Source organism: Colletotrichum paranaense (assembly GCF_030867605.1).
Source record: "Colletotrichum paranaense strain IMI 384185 chromosome Unknown Scaffold_1.1, whole genome shotgun sequence".
NCBI classification, from domain to species: domain Eukaryota; kingdom Fungi; phylum Ascomycota; class Sordariomycetes; order Glomerellales; family Glomerellaceae; genus Colletotrichum; species Colletotrichum paranaense.
In genome coordinates, this window is record NW_026848959.1 from 884,529 (window position 1) to 902,606 (window position 18,078).

The 18,078-nt window shown below is 54.4% G+C and overlaps 6 protein-coding genes across 6 annotated transcripts; 3 read left to right on the forward strand and 3 right to left on the reverse strand.

The window, feature by feature from the left end:
* Positions 1-1,663: 1,663 nt before the first annotated feature.
* Positions 1,664-1,995, forward strand: CPAR01_00307 (uncharacterized protein; the record flags this gene model as incomplete). Its single annotated transcript, XM_060484599.1, has 2 exons — positions 1,664-1,737; positions 1,914-1,995. The coding sequence occupies 2 exons, from the start codon at positions 1,664-1,666 to the stop codon at positions 1,993-1,995; spliced, it is 156 nt and encodes a 51-aa protein (XP_060355456.1).
* Positions 1,996-6,168: 4,173 nt separating this feature from the next.
* Positions 6,169-7,140, forward strand: CPAR01_00308 (uncharacterized protein; the record flags this gene model as incomplete). The annotated part of the gene is made up of 1 exon (XM_060484600.1): positions 6,169-7,140. One exon carries the CDS (start codon positions 6,169-6,171, stop codon positions 7,138-7,140), a length of 972 nt encoding a protein of 323 aa, XP_060355457.1.
* A 1,336-nt stretch (positions 7,141-8,476) lies between these two features.
* On the reverse strand, positions 8,477-9,976 carry CPAR01_00309 (O-methyltransferase; the record flags this gene model as incomplete). The annotated part of the gene is made up of 4 exons (XM_060484601.1): positions 8,477-8,793; positions 8,910-9,376; positions 9,443-9,569; positions 9,643-9,976. 4 exons carry the CDS (start codon positions 9,974-9,976, stop codon positions 8,477-8,479), a joined length of 1,245 nt encoding a protein of 414 aa, XP_060355458.1.
* A 1,705-nt stretch (positions 9,977-11,681) lies between these two features.
* On the forward strand, positions 11,682-12,997 carry CPAR01_00310 (methyltransferase domain-containing protein; the record flags this gene model as incomplete). The annotated part of the gene is made up of 2 exons (XM_060484602.1): positions 11,682-12,162; positions 12,273-12,997. The coding sequence occupies 2 exons, from the start codon at positions 11,682-11,684 to the stop codon at positions 12,995-12,997; spliced, it is 1,206 nt and encodes a 401-aa protein (XP_060355459.1).
* A 343-nt stretch (positions 12,998-13,340) lies between these two features.
* On the reverse strand, positions 13,341-14,243 carry CPAR01_00311 (endonuclease/Exonuclease/phosphatase; the record flags this gene model as incomplete). Its single annotated transcript, XM_060484603.1, has 1 exon — positions 13,341-14,243. The coding sequence occupies one exon, from the start codon at positions 14,241-14,243 to the stop codon at positions 13,341-13,343; it is 903 nt and encodes a 300-aa protein (XP_060355460.1).
* A 1,608-nt stretch (positions 14,244-15,851) lies between these two features.
* Positions 15,852-17,230, reverse strand: CPAR01_00312 (uncharacterized protein; the record flags this gene model as incomplete). Its single annotated transcript, XM_060484604.1, has 4 exons — positions 15,852-16,282; positions 16,356-16,423; positions 16,481-16,983; positions 17,045-17,230. 4 exons carry the CDS (start codon positions 17,228-17,230, stop codon positions 15,852-15,854), a joined length of 1,188 nt encoding a protein of 395 aa, XP_060355461.1.
* Positions 17,231-18,078: the final 848 nt, after the last annotated feature.

The following is an 18,078-nucleotide window of genomic DNA, read 5'->3' on the forward strand; positions in this document are numbered from 1 at the left end:
ACGGGGAGGATAGGGTGCTGACAGCGATCATCCCGGTAATGGTCCACGGGCGTGCTCGATGAGGCATGCGGACCCGGCTGAGAGCCTTGGAGGGGTGGGATCGAGAGAGGGAGGGGAAAGATTGATCTCATCGGCGGGGGTCGGATGGGGGTCAGATAGGTCAAGTAGGGCAGACTTCGGACTCTGGAGTTTGCTGGAACACCAGGGCCAGTTTCTCTGGAATGTGGAAAAAGCAACTCACAGCGGGAGGCATCTCGGCAGCCTGTGATAATGGCGTCGTCAATGTCTTTGCGGTGCGCTGGTGACACGCAGCCCTGGCAGCCACACGCTGTTGGTAATAGTTTGATCGCCAGAACACACAGCAGCAGCACAGTAGTTAGTGGCAGGCTCAGCAGCAGGAGGATTCACGACTGCCAGTCGGAAATAGAACGCATGTCTCAAGACGGCAGGGCCAGGCGGCTGCGTAGTTCTGGCTGGCCCGGCCTGGTTCGCGCAAGGCCGTTCAAGCCCAGTCTGGCCAGTCCAGTCCCAGTCGCAGTGAGCGTGACCTCGTGGTCTCGAGGATCATTGCCAGTTCTGGGACTGGTGGCTTCGTGGAGGAAGTGACTGAAGTCTGGATGGGTGTGTGTGGTCGATCGTAGGTGGCTGTGGTCCCGCGCTGGCGAACCCGTACGGAATTGGAGGGTCGGACGAAGAACGGAATCCAACGACCTGATTCAGATTATAGATTTGGATTTCCCCGTGTGATGATTGGTGCTGACGGGACTGTTTGGAAACTTTGCAGTTGGTTGATAAGGTTGGTCGGCATGGATATAGCTTCATCGTGCGGTGGCTGAGCAAGACTGCGTGGGTTCACGAAGGACTCATGCGATCTTCTCATTCGCATTATTGAGGCTGGCCTAAAGGCTTCGCCCTCGTGTGAAGTATCTCTTGTAAGCACTTGGTCTCCAGACAGACGAGGATGAGAGCCTGTCGCATCTCAGGCGCGCGAGATAGACGACAATCTACCCATCCATCCATCAATCGATAATGAGATGGGATGGATGGATGGATTCATGTACGCGAGAAGCGAATCGCTGCCCACGGGGTCGGGTATGTACGATGACCGCTGGGTGACCTCCTCCTGGGCCGGCACGTCAGGTCGCAGCAGGCGGCATACATTCAGGTTGACGCGGTAGGCGATGATTGATCAGGGACGATGCGACGGCGTCCAATCCAAGGGTCAATTGACTCCTGGAGTGGTGTGGTAGCAGAAGCCAAAGATGCGTGTGAGTGATGTGTGAGGGTGTGAGTGAATGCGTGTGTGAATGGAGGATGAGTCTGACATGTGAAAAGGAGATCAGGGACTTCCTGTCTCACTCTCAACCACTGAAGCTCAGAGTAGAGCTATCAACTGCGCCGCGAATGACAAGGCCGCTGAATCCTGCAACGGAAATAGCACCCCCGTCCAATAATCTGAGCCTTTGGTAACGTGGTAAGGGGCCTCTCATCCGTCAAGAGACGCGCTCTCAGAGTCGAGATCAAGCTGGGAATGAATGACACTTGTGCTAGCTACCGTAGTCTCACACCAGCTTTGCCTCTGCAGCTGCTGCGCGCACTCACTCATGTGACTATTTCCTTGTCATCCCAATGTTCCTCCTCTGTATGGTTCTGAGCAACGGGCATGTTGTTTTGGCTTGTGATACGTGATCCTCGCGATACCACCTCGTCGTCTCGTGAAGGCTACATAGTACCAAAGTAAGAGGTGCTCATATTGCCTTTTACGGAGAGACGCATGATGATGGGGGTGGGTGAAAGACAATCCTCATAATTCATTCGTTCATGCTCACTGGCATCGAACTCACTCGCTTTCATTAAGCATTTAGCATTACAACCTTTTACCAAAGAGACCAGCCCTAATCAAGCCCTCCTTCGCAATATTCTGCCCCTCCTTCACGAAAATCCCCAGGAAAGCAGAGCCAGCCCAAAAGGAGGGGTGAAGGCGCAACACAGTGACACACACACACACAACGTTCGACTCATTCTTCCACTCCGCACACACACCACTTGCTCCGCCAAACTCCATGCCTGGACCTTACCCGGCGCTCTAGCGACATCGGCGGTTGTGCGGGAAGAATCCCAGTGAGGGGCCGCCGTGGGAACTCTAGACTTTCTTGACATGGGGGAGAACCTTGCCGCCCTGCACGACGAGCCGACAGCGTCTCGCCTTGACTCTCTTTTTCAATCGTTCTTGACCGTGAATGCACGCTCATCCAACCCACTTAAAGCCAAGGGAGAGTCAAAACGTCGTACTTTTCACTGTCAAAAGTGAGCGAGCTAGCGGGTGGACCGAAACGTCAGAAGAAACGAAGCGAGACGTTTTGCTGGTTTGATTAATACAAACAAAACATTCATAGTCGCGCCAACCGAGGCCTGACGCCCAGCTTTTTCAGCTCTCGGCTCTTTCATTGTTCAGTAACAGCGTTCCTCAAAGAAAAAGAGCCGAAGCTCATGCCGGCTGGGAGTGCCTCGTTCTCAGGTAGAGAAAGGGTACGGTATGCTCACTGACATGACTTGAGATTCAAGGCCCGCCATCCCGTTCCCGCCCGTCAATTCACGCAGCAAAGTGAAGCTAGAGAAGCAGCGCCGCCGTCCTACTGTTCTAGTCGCCGCGACTTAAACTCTCGGGCTGCTCTCCGGCCGTCTTAAGCTCCCAGGTCGTCTCTTCAATAGTGTCAAAGAGCTAGCCCTCATTCCATCTCCACGAGCCGTCGAACAGCGCATCAAAGGTGGAGTGATATCAACACCACGTCGCCGGGCCATCCTCGTCTCGAAATGGAGGCTTTTCCGTCAGGCCTTTGAATGCCCTCTTTCAATCACACACACAAACACGCGTTCAGCACACACTCTTCCAGTGACTACAGTTCTCATCTCATCTTCATTTACTCACTTTTCTCGTATCATTCATTTCCCCTCAATCTCATCATATCGATTCTCAACTCTGCCCATCTCATCCCACACGCGTCCACTCGTGCGTCACCGCTACTCCGACTGGGAGAGGCTTGGGAGGATTTAAGCCCCCTCCTCGGACGTTGTCGAGCTTTTCCTGCAACAACATCAGCGCTTTACGCAATTCAGGCCCTACAACCCTTTTCGTGTGCCAGGGACCCATTCCGCGATCCGCCGCCTCGCATGTGCAGTCTCTCACTTGCACGCAACCACGCGCATGAAGCCCATCATAGGATAGGTACCTAGCAAAACAGACAATAATTGCAGGCCAACTCTATGGTCCTGAGCTGTTCCTCTTACGGATGAAGGCCGAGTACGGTCTAGAAAAGGGTACCTACACTACACACTACACGAACCATGACACACAAGCACACACCAGGCGCCCCTCTCAGCCTCTCTTAGTCTTCTCTCCTTTCACCCAAAAAGAACATTAGCTGCATGAATAGAGAGGCGCCGCAACGCAACTTGAGACGACAACGTGAAAGATCAACGCGAATCCTCTATCCGTAAAGCGCAACGCCTCCCGCCAGCAGCGGGCGAGAGGGCAAAATTCACTGCCACCTGCATGCTGGAAGTGGATATTCTGTGCCTCTGCAAGTCTCTTGTGTTACTGTTTTGCTTCCCAAGTGCCCACCCACTGTGACTCGCCTCCCCCATCTTTATCATCTCCACCGTGTTGCGTCAAGAGGCCTGGAGGGCAACACAACGCCCAGAGGTTCTAGACTCGACTCGACTCCAGTCCGTCGCCGGTGGCTCGCCTTTAATGCTGCTTCTTCTAAACCGTCCAAGTTAGCACTTAGGTACCGCTCTCTCATCTCATCCCAAAGATGCGGTTTTTATCGCTGGGATTATCTCTTAGCGTGTTGCGCATCGCCGGGCGACTACATCATCGTCTCAAGTTTCGAAACTCTGCGACACGAAAGGCCCTTTTCCCTTTTCCTTTCCTGTCCTTTGGCCTCTGCCCCTCCCCCTCTTCTCTGTAGTTGGCGTACAGGCTTCTACCCTCCTCGGTTTTCTCCCGCTCTCTTGTCAAAGGACAAACCTGCGTCTGAAGAAAAGGTCGATCGGGACCTGGTGCCGGTGAAAACTGTGCAAAGGCGCTGCAGACTTGAACTTCTTCGGCCGCTGTTCACTTCTAATTCCCGATATATCACCGCGCCACTTTATTTCTGCTCATTCATCTTCGATCCGTGTTTCCCTGCCCAGTCCGCTCACGCAACTTGTCTCTTACACTTGTGTGGTTTTGAGACATGCATATTGAGACAGCCTTGGGACCTCGGAATCTAGAACTTGGAGCTTCTTGACATCGGCGGCTTGTCGTCTCATCAACAAGTTACAACCGCCCTTCGCCCACCTGGCCACCTGCTGCACCTGCAGCCTGTCTACTACCCCCCTCCCGTCCCGCAGCAGCACACGACTTTGGACTTCACACCCCCCCCCTCCTCGTCTGATCTTCTGGTCGCCGGCTTGCCCTGCTGCTCTTCAGACCGTTCAGTAAGGACTCAGTAGTGTCCCGTACGCGGTCTCTGCATTACCTCCCTCTCATTCTCTCTGCCCCGTTGATCCCAGTACGGCTACTTGTCGCCCTATAAACCTTCCCAGCCATCTACAAGAATTACATCCCTCACCCCTTCAACCCGTCTCCGCTGCCAGGCCCAGCACACATTTTCCAACCTTGACAAGACGGGAAAGACATTGGCATTGTTCAATCGTCGCAGTGGGCTTCCCGCATAAACCGACTCTTAACAACAAGCACCACCCCTAACCCACCGACGCCAACGAGAAAGACAAAAAAGCCAATCCGTACCGGGGGATAACCTCGCAGCTCATCCCGGCAGGCATAGCAGCAGCCACATCATCCACCCACGCATAAACGGCGATCAACCCAACCAAACAACTCCAAGCTTCTTTCTCGAGGCGGTGTCTGTACCTACATATTTCCATCCCGCGCCCTCCCTCCACCGTCTGTCTCTCTCCGGACGACCCCCCTTCTGCCGTCACCCCACGCTGCAAAGTCCTGGCGGGCAATGAAGAAGAAAGAATATCAACAACAGTCTCATTATCAGAAGCAAGACTGAGAAGAGAGAGAGGGCTCTGGTGAAACCAGCAGCTGCTAACGCCGCCCGCCTCCATACACTCCATCGATCGATACATCTCACATCCCCCTCCATTCCTCAGCAAGACATCCCAGGTCCCAGCTGCAGCACCACGAGACCCCATCGGCGCCTCACCGCAACATCCTGACCCAATCACGGCCCTCTAGCCCGCCCACGACGACAACTCCCCCTGCCACCCTCGACCGGGGTCTATCAAACCTAGCAGCACCAGGACCTCACGATCACCACACAAAATAGGCCCTGTACCCGTTCTCGATTCGCAATAGTTGCATCGTCCACTTCTGGCCCTGTAAGGACCTGCATCTCCCGCCTTTCAAAACAACAACACTTCCCTTCTCCTCCTGTACTGCGTAACCAAAAAGGGCCACGAACAGGGGGCTTTCCACGAGACGAACTGTCGAACCAGTACGCCAACGAGTCCACTCCGACACTTTTGTCGTCAGATCAACAGGAACCTAGAAACGGGGGACCCTCATCGGAGGGGTCTAGGTTTTTTTTCTCTCCTTTCGTTTATTGACCGCAACTTCACACACAATCGAACGCTCCGTTCAAATCTCGTACCTCATCTCCGCCTTTTTCTCACATCATCTCGTCAACTGGGGTTTATTTAATACAATAAACATCCTCCCCTCCCCCTTCCCCAGTGTCCCTGGGAGGCCTTTCCGCAAGCGAGATTCATCCCCTCGACTCGACGTCTTTACCTTCGCAGCTTGAAGCTTGGTTCCTAAAAGCTCGCTGGTCGGCATCGCGTTTCTTCCAACTCGTCACAGAAGTACAATAAGCGCAACCACCTTCGCTATCGCATCTCTTCCTTCGCCTGTGCTCGATCAAGTGAGGAGGGAAATCATCCAATGGCTTCATGACGAGGAATTCACTTTCTATCGTTCCGAGTTCTATTATACAAAAAACATCATATACACCTTTAGTCACAAAGCATTTTCAAACCCCGCCTGAAGCTTGCGTGAGAGAATATCTACTCATTGGACTCTTCTCACTGGCCAAACGCACAAACGCACAACAACACATATTCCCACATCGATAAAGACAACAAATACCACAAAACATGTCTCGCCTCTCACCCTTCCCCTCCAACATGACCTTCCGGACCGAGTCCCGCGCCAGCGTCGCCGCCTCCGACACGACGTACTACACCTGCGCTTACCAAAGCTTCCACGACGTAGAGCTCTACGCCCCGGGCTCCCCGCCCTCAAAGACCCCCGTCCCCGCCCCGACCTCGGCCCCGATCCGAGCCCCGGCGCCGGCCCCTTCACACTACCACCACTTCCCGTCACCGCACCCGCAACACCACAAGGACAAGGAACCCGAACCCGCCGAGATGCGCCGTCAAGACTCGGGCTACGAGTCCCTGCCCCCGCGGTCCTCCTTCTCCAACCCCCGTCGCACATCGACGGCCTCATCCTCCCAGTCCTCCTCCACGCCCGCCGCTGTCCCCCGCTCCCGTGGCCGTCCGACGGTGCGCCGCGCAGCAAAGACGAGCCCGTACCCGGCGACAACGGCACGTACTAGCGGAAGCAGTCTCTACCACCCCCAACAACGCCCACACGCCCAGCCGCAAGCAACCTTCTTCCATTTCCCGGCGCATCCAACAGACGTCGAACTCGCCGCCCGTCGGCCCTCGCGCCGCGGCGACGATCTCGAGCTCGACCAGCGCCAGCTCCTCCTCTCCTCGCCCGGTAGTCACTCTCACCCCCAGCAGCATCAGCGGGACAGCCAAGAATGCACGGAGCTCGCGCCCCCGCTGCCGCCGCAGGCGACGCACTACTGGACCAGCGACCGCACGCGGAGGCTTGAGTACGCCGCCATCGACGCCGCAAGGACGGGCGTCAAGGGGTGGATGAAGAGGCATCTTGTTCCGGACTGCTTTGTGCCCAAGGAGAAGCACGTTGCGTTCGACGACGACACGGGTAGTGTGCGGCGGTACAGGCTCGAACTTGATGAGGACATGCCGTGCGAGAAGGGGTGTGGTGGGCGGAAGAGGGGTTGGTTTGGGTGGACTCGCTCCAAGACGGCTTGAGTCTCCTTTGCCTTCATACGCTTCTTGCTTGATTTTTACGTCGTTTTCTCTTTTGGTCTTTGATGCTGGTGTTGAACGTCTGGGGTTTTGATTTCGGAATCATGGATTGGAAAGGGGATGGGAATTGCATTGACATCATTGAGTCGGCGCGGCATTTGCACAAGCGGCTGGGCAAGGCTGCATTGGCGTTTTATACCCAGCATTTGGTATCGTTGGATTCTTCGTCATACTTTTGTTTCCTTCTTTTCTTTATTGCATAATCTTGTTTTTAATGTTTGATTGTTCTGGTTGTTGAGATTCTCTTGGAAACGGGGGATGAAGACACGGAGAGAGTTGAAGTTTGAGTATCAGAATGGCATAGCGACACATAGATGATAGACGACGACACGAGACTTGGAAGATTGGAGAGAAGCGAGTCAGAGAAACAAATGTCTTTTTGAGGGCTACAGTTACTCGTATACAGACTGATAGTTATTTACACATGTAGTCTCCAAGAGATTCAATTACATATCCACATACACGCCTATATTATATTTTACATGCCTTCTTTGACAATGTCATTGGCCGTGACCTTCATCAATCATACTTGCCCGTGGACAAGTGAGGCTCTTTTCATCTGATATTCCCATTAAACTGCCATCTGATGTTGTGGCAGATAGTGTCAACGTCTTCCAGCCTACTGCAACACCACTGAATCTCTGCATACACCGCTAGTCTCCAAGACCCATTTGCAAAAAGCCTACATGAGCCTATCTTTCTGCACACTCGAAAAGCCTGGTGTCCTCCCGCCCGTCCGGAGCCGGAACACATTAGGCGGACCGGACCGGACAAGCCGCCATTCCGGGCGAAAGAAGCGGTGAAGAATTGAGTTATCACGACCCGCTTTGGGGGCTTCGCTAGGAATCTTGCGGCTCTTCCCCAGGGCCGGGGGTCAGTATTAATAGGGGCTAGCCGAGATTCATGCCAGTCCTTTCTTGCTAAAACAGTGACTCCGGTGATGACCGGAGCCGACTAGCTAGGGGTCCTGTAGACATGGCATCCGACTTCTGGCCTGAGAATGCAGAGGCTGGCGGTGTTGCTGATACACGTTATGCGTGAGGCTGAAGTCAACCACCTCTTGTCTCCCGTCGATCTTCGATAGTGTCATATTAAGTTGCTATCTACTGGTCTCTCTCTCGTCGGCCTACACATCAACGACTTCACCGCCTATCCCAGCCACATCAGTCCCGTCAGAAAGCATCGCAGCCGCGAACCCAATCCTCCTCGCGCGGACACACAAGGACTACTGAAACTTCCGATCTCATCCCGAGATTCGACCCTCAAACTCAAGATAGCCTCACCTCGCGGCCTTGACGCACTCAATCACGGCAAGGTGCCGCCACGGTCCCTGACCCGTAGACACGCTCTTGATCGCGAGGCCCGCCCTCCCGAGAATGTCGGTCCAGCACTCGATCGATCTTTGCTTGCCGCCGAAGGTAAGCATCATGAAGTCGAGCATCGTGGAGGTGTAGTGCGGCGGGTTTCCCATCACGTCCTCCTGGATCAGGAGCCGACTGTCCTCCGCCATGGCCTCGGCGATGATGCGGAGCATGTTGACGCCCAGCTCGTCGCCGTAGTTGTGTAGACACCGGCGGATCCAGTAGGTCAAGGCACCTTGAAGTCATGACACGGTCAGCTACCAGCCTGGAGACTCCTTGCCATGTACAGGCAAGTGCATCTGGCTTCACCAAGCGATGAACCAGCGAAATCTCGAGAAGATATTATCTCACCTTTAACAGGCTGCTCCTTGTGGAAATCAATAACCTGCTTCTGCACCAACCTCATATCCTCATCATCAAGCTTCCTCACAGCCTCCACCACCTCAGCACGATCCTGCAACACACACCTCTCCAGCGGGAGCCCGGGGTTCTCGCGATGAATCGCCTTGATAGACTGGCCCCGTCCTGCGCCGACATCGACAAAAAGCGGCCGATCACCCGCGTTCTCACGAGCATACTCGACAACCCACCCAAAGTCGTAGATACCCGAGATGGGCATCTTCTCTTCGATGGGGCCCATGGCGCGCAGGAACCGCTGCATCCGCGGCGGGTCGTGCTGCAGCATTTCGTACCAGCCGTACTCTGGCACGCCGTATGCGTAGGTGCCCGGGACGTTGTTGAGAGTCTGCGGTTCCTTGCGACCATACTTTTCAAAGTAGGCTGGCATGTGGACGTACGGTACCAGGCCGTTTTCCCATCTACACTAGGGTGTTAGTAAGGCATTTAGAGGGCAATGGTTGAGGGATGGGAGGGAGAGAACAGACGCCATGCCAACGATTTGTCCCGCTGGGTGACCGTCGATGTAGATGCGAGAGCGCTTTGTGTGCGCGACGGAGTCGTCGCCGACTTGTTGTAAGATGCCCATTGAAGTTAACACACCACCAGTCCGTCCTGAAAAAGTGTTACCAGAATATTCCCAATAGCTTCAATGGGTTGGCCCTGAGGCAGTGCATTTCAAACTCACGTATCAGCGATACATCAGCGTCGACCTTCTTGGCCAGTTCACCGTACGAGATACTGCCTTCGGATGGGATGTGATCATAAACCTTCCATTCCCAAAAGAGCCGGTTCGCGCCCAGCTGCGCGACCTGCGCCGTGGCATCGAACCACTCATCGCCGGGATCTTTGACGGCGTTGATGAGCTTATTCGCCGCATCGATGATGCGCCGCCGTTGGCCCTTGTCCAAGTCACCTCCGGACGGACCGGGACTCGTCACGAAGCTCTGGAGGGCCGCGTTGACTTCTTCCGTCGCTGCCGCGGCCTCCTCCCGGATCTGAGCGCCAATGTCGCTTGTCATTTTCGGTGTGGGACCCCGAAGCAAACAAAGTTCTACCGGGTCGCTGAACGGCGCGGAATCTGCACGGCCGTGTTACACGGGGAATGTGATTACGTTCCCTTTCCGAACGAAGTTATGTGGATTCTGCTGCAGGTTTGCAGATCAACGGTGTGATTGCATGGGAAGCAAGTTGACTACGCCGCACGGGAAACCGGGCACACGGGATTTGACAGGCGTCGCGTTGTTGGAGAATGTACGAGTACGGAATGTGGGTGAGATGGGATGATGAACTGTGCCGTCCAGTAACAAGTCAAGCGCACATAAAGTTTTAGCAATGGATGTTGAGATCGGAGAGGGGAGCAATGACTTGAGGGGAGAGGAAAAAGCGCGCAAAAAAAGAACCTTTGGTCCGCATTTCCCTCCTGATGCGCCTCAAGTTCCCAAGCTTCTCCTCACTCGATGCGGTGATGCTACGTCCAGGGATGGACGGTAGCTGGATGCGGCAGCTCGGTGTGGTGTCTCAACCCACGTCGGTGAAAACGTTCCGCGGTCGTCTAGTCCTACATGTTTCTGCATGAATTGGGGACACATTCCTCGAAGGATCGGAGGGGTTTCAACCGGCTAGCCAATGGCGCAAACGCAGCTACTGTCAAGCTAAAGCAGCACAACCAGTCGAGCCACAAGAATTGAGTGAAAGAGGAGGGGGCCACAGACGTGGACTGACGGTCCGGCGGCTGGAGGACCTCGACTTTCAGAAGAGGAGGGGGGGGGGGGGGGGAAGAGGAGAAAGAAGGACCGCGTGCTTGAAAGAAACCCGGCCAAACAAGACGGAGAAACAGAGACATCTCGGAGCGCCACTGAATGACGGCAGAGCGTTCAGCTCTCTCACAGACACAATCGAGGAGTCTGCCGTGTCCAGCTATTCTGCTCAAGGCCCACGCTCCGGGAATAGTCTGGTGAGAAAAGGAATCGGCCTCTGTACTAACACCTCTAGACTGTGGCGCCGGTCTCCTACCAAACCCGGCTAAAGTTGTTCAGGACGCAGCTTGATAGGTCTGTTGAGCAAAGAGGATGGCGCAGGGGCATTAAAGTCGACTGAGCCGACATGCCACTTTGGTACGCAGACACAATTCAGAGGCCCAGACGTTTCCTTTTCGTCGAGCTGCTGCTGATGTGCCGCTGACAGACAAGAACAAAAGGTCCGAAGCCGTAGGGTAAGGAATGTAGAAAAAAGAAACAAACGAACCCCGAAACTCCGGTCTCAACGGCTTTCATTGTGGGCTTTTCCTGTCTTCCACTTTCTTCTTTTTCTTCGCCAGATGGTCATTCGACTTTGCTCATACCAGACTGGCTCGGTCCACGTTATTCCCCCCTAACCACTCTGCCTTTCTCCTACGTACGGGGTGCCGCTCCCAAGGAACCGTTTAAGGTTTCTGACAGAAAGACACTTATGTTCCTGGACCTGGTCAAAGACCCCAGCACGCGCTCCCCCTCTCCGTCTCATTCTTACGTTCGCGAATCTCAGTTCAACGTCCAGTTCGGGCACATCCTGGCCAGACACACGAGCCCTCACTTGAGAACCCCAGGCGACGTCGATCGGAGACGGCGGTATCAATCGCTCCTCGGTGACAGAGTCGAGCAGGAACCGCGGGAAGGGAAACGGGACAGAATAAGCCGCTCGTACGTCTTCTTCTTGAGCCTGGTTTGAGCCAGCATCGCACAAGTCATGGCGGACACCACCACAGCAAGGGCAGAAGCCGACCAGCCCGAAAAGTCACCCTCCCCCCCTCTGCCTCAATCGGGACACCGCTCGCGATCAGGATCGGGCGGACGGCAGACACCACCACAGCAGGACTTTGAAGCGGAGAACGTGGTCGAGGCCGACACGGAAGATGACGGCGCGTCGTCTCGGGCGGGGGACGAGGTCTGGGACGAAGGGTTTGACGGCAGCAGCATCGGCAACCACTCGGCCTCGACGTCGCTATCCAATAGCGTGCGCGACTACGTCTTTGAGAACACCCGGCGGTATCACAAGTACATGGAGGGCCGGTACCTGATGCCCAATGACGAGCCGGAGCAGGAGCGCGAGGATATGAAGCATGCCATGTGCGTCAATGTCATGGATGGAAAGCTTCATTGCGCGCCGTTGGAGAATCCGCAAAAGATTATTGATATTGGTACGGGGACGGGGATCTGGGCTATTGATAGTGAGTTCCCTTTTCGCATGATCGTCTGCTTTTAAGTCTGCTATTTCGATAGCGTCTTCATGATAGACATGATGGCATCTAGACGATTAGTCTTGACAAACCTTCACCAGACGACATTCTTGAATGCCCAAATGAGCTTGAGCAAGTACTGACACCATCTCAAGTGGGCGATGAGTACCCAGAAGCAGACATATCCGGCATCGACCTGAGCCCAATCCAACCAACCTGGGTACCCCCCAACGTCCGCTTCGTCGTCGACGACGCCGAGGCAGAATGGGTCTGGCCGCCCTACTCCCTCGACTTTGTGCACGCGCGGCACATGTGCATGGCCGTCAAGAACTGGCCGCGCATGCTCTCCCAAGCTTTCACCGCACTGAAGCCGGGTGGCTGGGTCGAGCTGCAGGAGTTGCGGTTCGTCCTGCAGTGCGACGACGGGACGATGCCCGGACCCGAGGAGTACGGCTACGGCAAGTTTGTGGACCTCTGCATGTCCGGGTTCCGGAGCTTCGGCATCAACCCGCTGGCGATGGAGAGGAACTCGGAGATGCTCCGCGAGAGTGGGTTTGAGAATGTTGTTGAAAAGGTGTGGAAGGTGCCCATCGGGACGTGGCCGCGGGACCAGAAGCTCAAGACGATTGGGTTGTATAACCGCAGCATGCTCATTGATGCGCTTCAGGCCGTGAGCATGGCGCCGTTGACGAGAGGGCTCAAGTGGAGTCCTGCCGAGGTGGAGGTTTTCTTGATTGATGTGCGGAAGAGCCTGATGAATGTGTCGATACACTCGTATCTGACGTTCCATGTGGTGTTCGGGCAGAAACCTTATGACAGCTACTAGATATGAGAGAGATTTGGCGTTTGCTGGTATAGGAGTTTGGCAGTGGTCGCCCCAAGGTTGTACGGAGTTGAGAGGAGGATTTCTCAGCCATCAACTTAGGATTCATTCGATTTCATCAGGGCCAAGATGTCCGTGAACTATCAGCACCGAGTGCCACGGATACTTCATTACGTGGCAAGCCACCATTCTCATATGCCCTGCTCAATGAACCAAGACAGAATGTTCAAGCAGGCCGTCTATGTAGGGTACCTAAAGTCTCAAGGAGTCTCTGGCCGAGGGTACTAGATGTTCCCCTCAACTAATTGACAAGTACCCCCAGCACGATCTGAGATTCCCCGTTGATCTACACATCAATCACAACATCAGCGACAACAGGTCGATGATCTGATATATACACGCCATCGTCAAAATGGTTCGGCAGAACCGCATGAGTCAAAACCTCCATCCCTCTAACCGCCGGATTGCGCACAAACAAATGGTCAAGAAACGTATCATCCGACGTGTCATCCGTGAACGCAGTGTACGTCTTCGAGTATCCCACCCTCCTAGACTCAGGAACTACATCCCGAACATCGTGCAAGTTTCCATCCGCGATCAAAATCTGATACGCCGCATTATCCGGCTCGATGTTCAAGTCGCCGCCCAGAAACACCGGCACAGCCCCCTCTGTCGAGTTCTCCCACTCCTTCGCCAAGCTGACCAAGAGCTCTGCACTATGTTCCCTTGCAACCTGGCCCACGTGGTCAAAGTGCGTGCACATATACACCAGCGGCAGTCCACTCTCTACATGCTGGAACGACGCGACGGTGACGATGCGCGGGAGCGCGGCGTCCCAGCCCTTGGACCCGGGAACATCAGGTGTTTCGCTCAACCAGTACGTCCGGTTCTCCGTGAGAGTCCAAGTGCCCGGCCGATAGTAGATTGGCGAAAACTCCCCAGCAGCGACGCCGTCATCACGGCCGACGCCGACGTGGGACCAGGCTTGGCCCAGGTCTTGGGCGATGTCGAGGAGTTGTTCTTCGACAACTTCTTGCATGCAGACAAGTGATTCGGGCCGGGCTGCGGTCTCGTAGTTGAGCTGAGAGAAGAGGTGAGGTCTGCGGGCGGACCAAGGTGCTTCGTTGGTTCCTGGGTCTGGGGTGGCCCAACGGATGTTGTAGGTTATGAAGCGTAGAGCGAGGTCGGATGATTGGCAACTGACCAGGCTCGCTCCAAATAATAACGTTGTGACCAGGTAAGACTTCATTGCTGCTTGAAAGGAAGTACGCCTTAGACTCGTTTTACATGTGGCACGGCAGTACAAAATGAATGGAACCAGAACAGCATTTATGACTAGAATCTTTGGTCTGAAGGCTTCCGGAACCTTTACTCTTCGAAACACACATGTTGAATACGATCGGGTGAGGGGAAGCACACTGAGAATCCGGATGGCACGCTCGCAGCTGCAAGTCGTCGTCACATCGTTATTTCAACAAGTCTATCTCTTGACCTTCCGCTTCAGGTTACCGTTAGGCCGGCAATGTTTACCCACGTTTCTCTGATCGACGGCGGGCTCCGGGTTCACGTGGGATCCCAGTGGCCGCTCATTCGCCGAGAAAGTGGATACCATCCGGCCAAGGAGGGGTCGACGCCGGGTCGGAGGCCTTTTCAAGGTGATGGGGCAGCACGGCATCGGGCTTCTCCCCCTCGGAGCCCGCGTCTAGTCTATCGGCTTACTGATGAACTTAACAATCATCACTAGAAGGAGCTCTTGAGCCTCAAAAAAGTCGCTCGAAAAGCTCCATGCCATCATCCCTTCTTAGCTTCTTCGAAGCTTACCCGGTTGAGGCATAGATCGCTGCGCTTGTCTGTTTGGCACTGAGGCTCTGGGCCTCGAACTTGTCTTTTCAAGGTTCATGGGATTATGAGAATGGATATCTCGCTCGCCAGCCAAGACACTCGATCCCAATCTTGCGCCTCAGCAAATTGCCAGAGCTCCTGAATTTCGACCAGCACCGAAACTCTCTTTTTGCCAAGATTTGCCCCAGGTGCTATCCCTAAGGGGGTTCACCGCTCAACACATAACAGTTTCAACGATATTTCAACTCCTCTTGAGTCTTATCAGATCATGTCCGCGGGCTGGAAATGGCATTTTGCCCGAATAGTACTTTCCCTGTACTCAAGCTTCACCGTTATCCTGCATTCTTACCGCAGTACCTATAGGTGGCAGTGAGAATCGACACAGGTTCACACCCACGAGCAACTTCTCTTCTTGGCTCGGCTATCGGATCTGCCCTGTCTCGCACTGACATAAAAGCCGGATATTCCACTTTGTGCGTAAATCCTCAATAATACGAGCCACGAGGTTCTCCTCCTCGTCCACCCACATTCCCGATCCATTATTGGGGGCTGGGCCGCAGGGCAGGTGTTCCTTCGTTGGAAGCTGGGCTCCATCCAGTTCATTTATGCATTGATGCTGAAGAGGCCAGAGCGCCGTTCAGGGGCAGAGCTTCTTGCAGGGACAGGGTTCAAACACGTGTGCTGACAGCCACTATGTTCATGATGCCCGGTGGGATCTTTTCTGCCCATTTACTTTTTGTCACCCATGTGGAGTTTCTGCTGTCAAAGAAGCGGAACAGAGGCTAAAACAAGAGGGTTTTTGGGTCATCATTGGCTAGTGGGAGGATTTCTGCTGCAGTTATTTTGGCCACTGCCTTGGTTTTTGATTAATTTCCGTTGACAAAACGCGCACGTCGGGTTGGAGTAAGGTTGCATCCCAAGTGGATATTCTACAGGATTTTATACATTAGTCTGAACACTAGCATCCGTACCTTTGACATTCCAACATCCACCCGGCTATTCACGTCCCTTCCTTTCAGTGACGATCCAGAGACCCAGAACGACCTCCTGAATCTCTCATGTCGTGTGACATTTCAATGTCGACCTGATATGTGTACTTCGCGTGAATGCCGCCCTTCTGGTCGCTCGGCAGCAAATCCCCCTTATCTGAGTCGCCGTCCTGGAGGCGTTCCCAGGTCTCGTCCCCTCTGCCGTGCACCGTAGCCAGGCTGAAGCCCACGTCGGTCGGGTTGCGGAATCGGTCGCGGCTCCTGGGCTCGAGCGGCTTGCTTCCGATGGTGAAGAGACCCGTTTTGGTCCCGCTCCCGCTCGGGTTCGTCTTTTCCGACGTGCCGCGGGTTCGCGCGATGAAACGGCGTAGCGAGGGGACCGATGAGGCGATGCAGCCGATTCCGGTCTCGATGTTGGAGCAGAGCATCGTGTGGGCGACCCAGACTGGAAAGGCCCCTGGTCAGTTTTTCCATGACGCAATGGATTTGATTCTTGGGAACCGGAAGAAGGGGAGAAGGGCTTTACTCACATTGAAGGTCTGTCTGGCCTTTGAATTTGTTGACATAGGGGATACGGACCATGGTGATGATAGATGCCCTGGAGCTGCGTTAGTCTTGATGTCGTGGTCTGCTTTTTTACAATGGTCAAACTTACACCGAGGCAAAGGACAACAGTCCAAAGACCTGGAGCTTCGTCTGCGTCTTCATCTGCGTGCCCCAGAGAATGATAGCAGGCACAACAACCAAAGCCAAATCCGTCACAATAGCCGAGCTCGTCGCAACGTGGCCGATGGCGATGAGGACATCAACAGAGCTGCACGTTCCCTCGCCACTAAGAATCATTGTGGGCGTCCAGATGGCCTCGACCGGCTGACAGTATAACAGCGTTCCGATGAAAGTGATCATGAAAGAAGCCCACGTGACGCCGAGCAGGACCCAGACCGTGATGCGCAGAGCATTGTTCGTCGTAATGATTCTTTGGATGGTGAGGCAGACGGATGACTTGACGAGGGCGAGGGCGACGACGTATATCAAGATCCAGATGATGTAGATCTTGAGGGCCTCTGAAAACATCCACATGTTGAGCTTTTCTTGCAACGTGCCCAACCCGACGAGGCAGCCGTATATCGTCAGTCCCACACTTGGTACGTAAACCACCTTTTCACAGGGCAGATTAGCGAAGCTATCCGGTTTCTTCGAAATTATAAGAGTGGCATACCGTTCCCGCGAGCATCAGTCCATCATCTAGGCCAAATGTGCCCTCAACGAGGCGCACGCTCGTTCGTACGCCGACACATATCACCGATATGACGAGGAAGACGGATGATATGATGATGATGGCTAGTGGCAGGTGCTCCGGCTCGAGGATTCGTAGATCGGGGTCGACATTCGTTGACAAGGACATATTGGGCGACACGTGGTCTTTGATCAAATCCTTTCTTTTCGTTAAGAAGCAATCCACCCTCACGCCACGGTTTTCGAATGTGGTGTTGACAACAAAAAGTAGGCACTCCCCGAGTTATAAACCTCCGGGTAGAACCCTCTTCGGGGCTTCAAGTGCCGCAGCCGCAGCCTGCAGATCTATACTACTAATGCAGGGGAGCAGGATGGGTCGCTTGGGAACTAAATTCAGTTCCGGTAGTAGGAGGCGGCGTAGCAGTGGTAGTCTTGGGTCTTGGACTGCTCGAAAAGATCAGAACCGGGGATCATGTTCCTGGTTTCCATGGATGCAACCCCAGATATTAACATTTGGGGGGCGCTACTTTGACACTTTGACACTTCGAGAACTGTCATAGACCTCGTAGATGCTCATAGGCTTGCCACTGGTCGAGAAAACCTGATGCAACCAACAGGGACCGCCTTCCAACAAGAAGGGGGCCATAGACCCATGGGCCATGGCAACCGGATGGCCTGGAAGAGGAAAAAGGTCAAGAAGCAGTTCTCGAACTGGGTCTTATTTGCCCACTTTCCCGTCACCAATGATCACTAATGAAGGAACCGGTCTTCAGGCCGAGAAGGCCCGGGTTGGTTGGAATTGGGGGCCGCTAGCGAAGGCGGCACAACGCTCAGGGGTCCGTTGCAAGAGGATGAGCATCCACCGCTCAAGGACTCCACAGCACTAGGCGAAAGACATCACCAACGTCCGAAGAGAAGCGTCGAAAAAGTTGCATGGAAGGACGGGCTTGACAGTTGACCAATGACGGGATCTGACATGTCGCATGGCAGAACGGCGCTAGTTGGAGCAGCGAAATC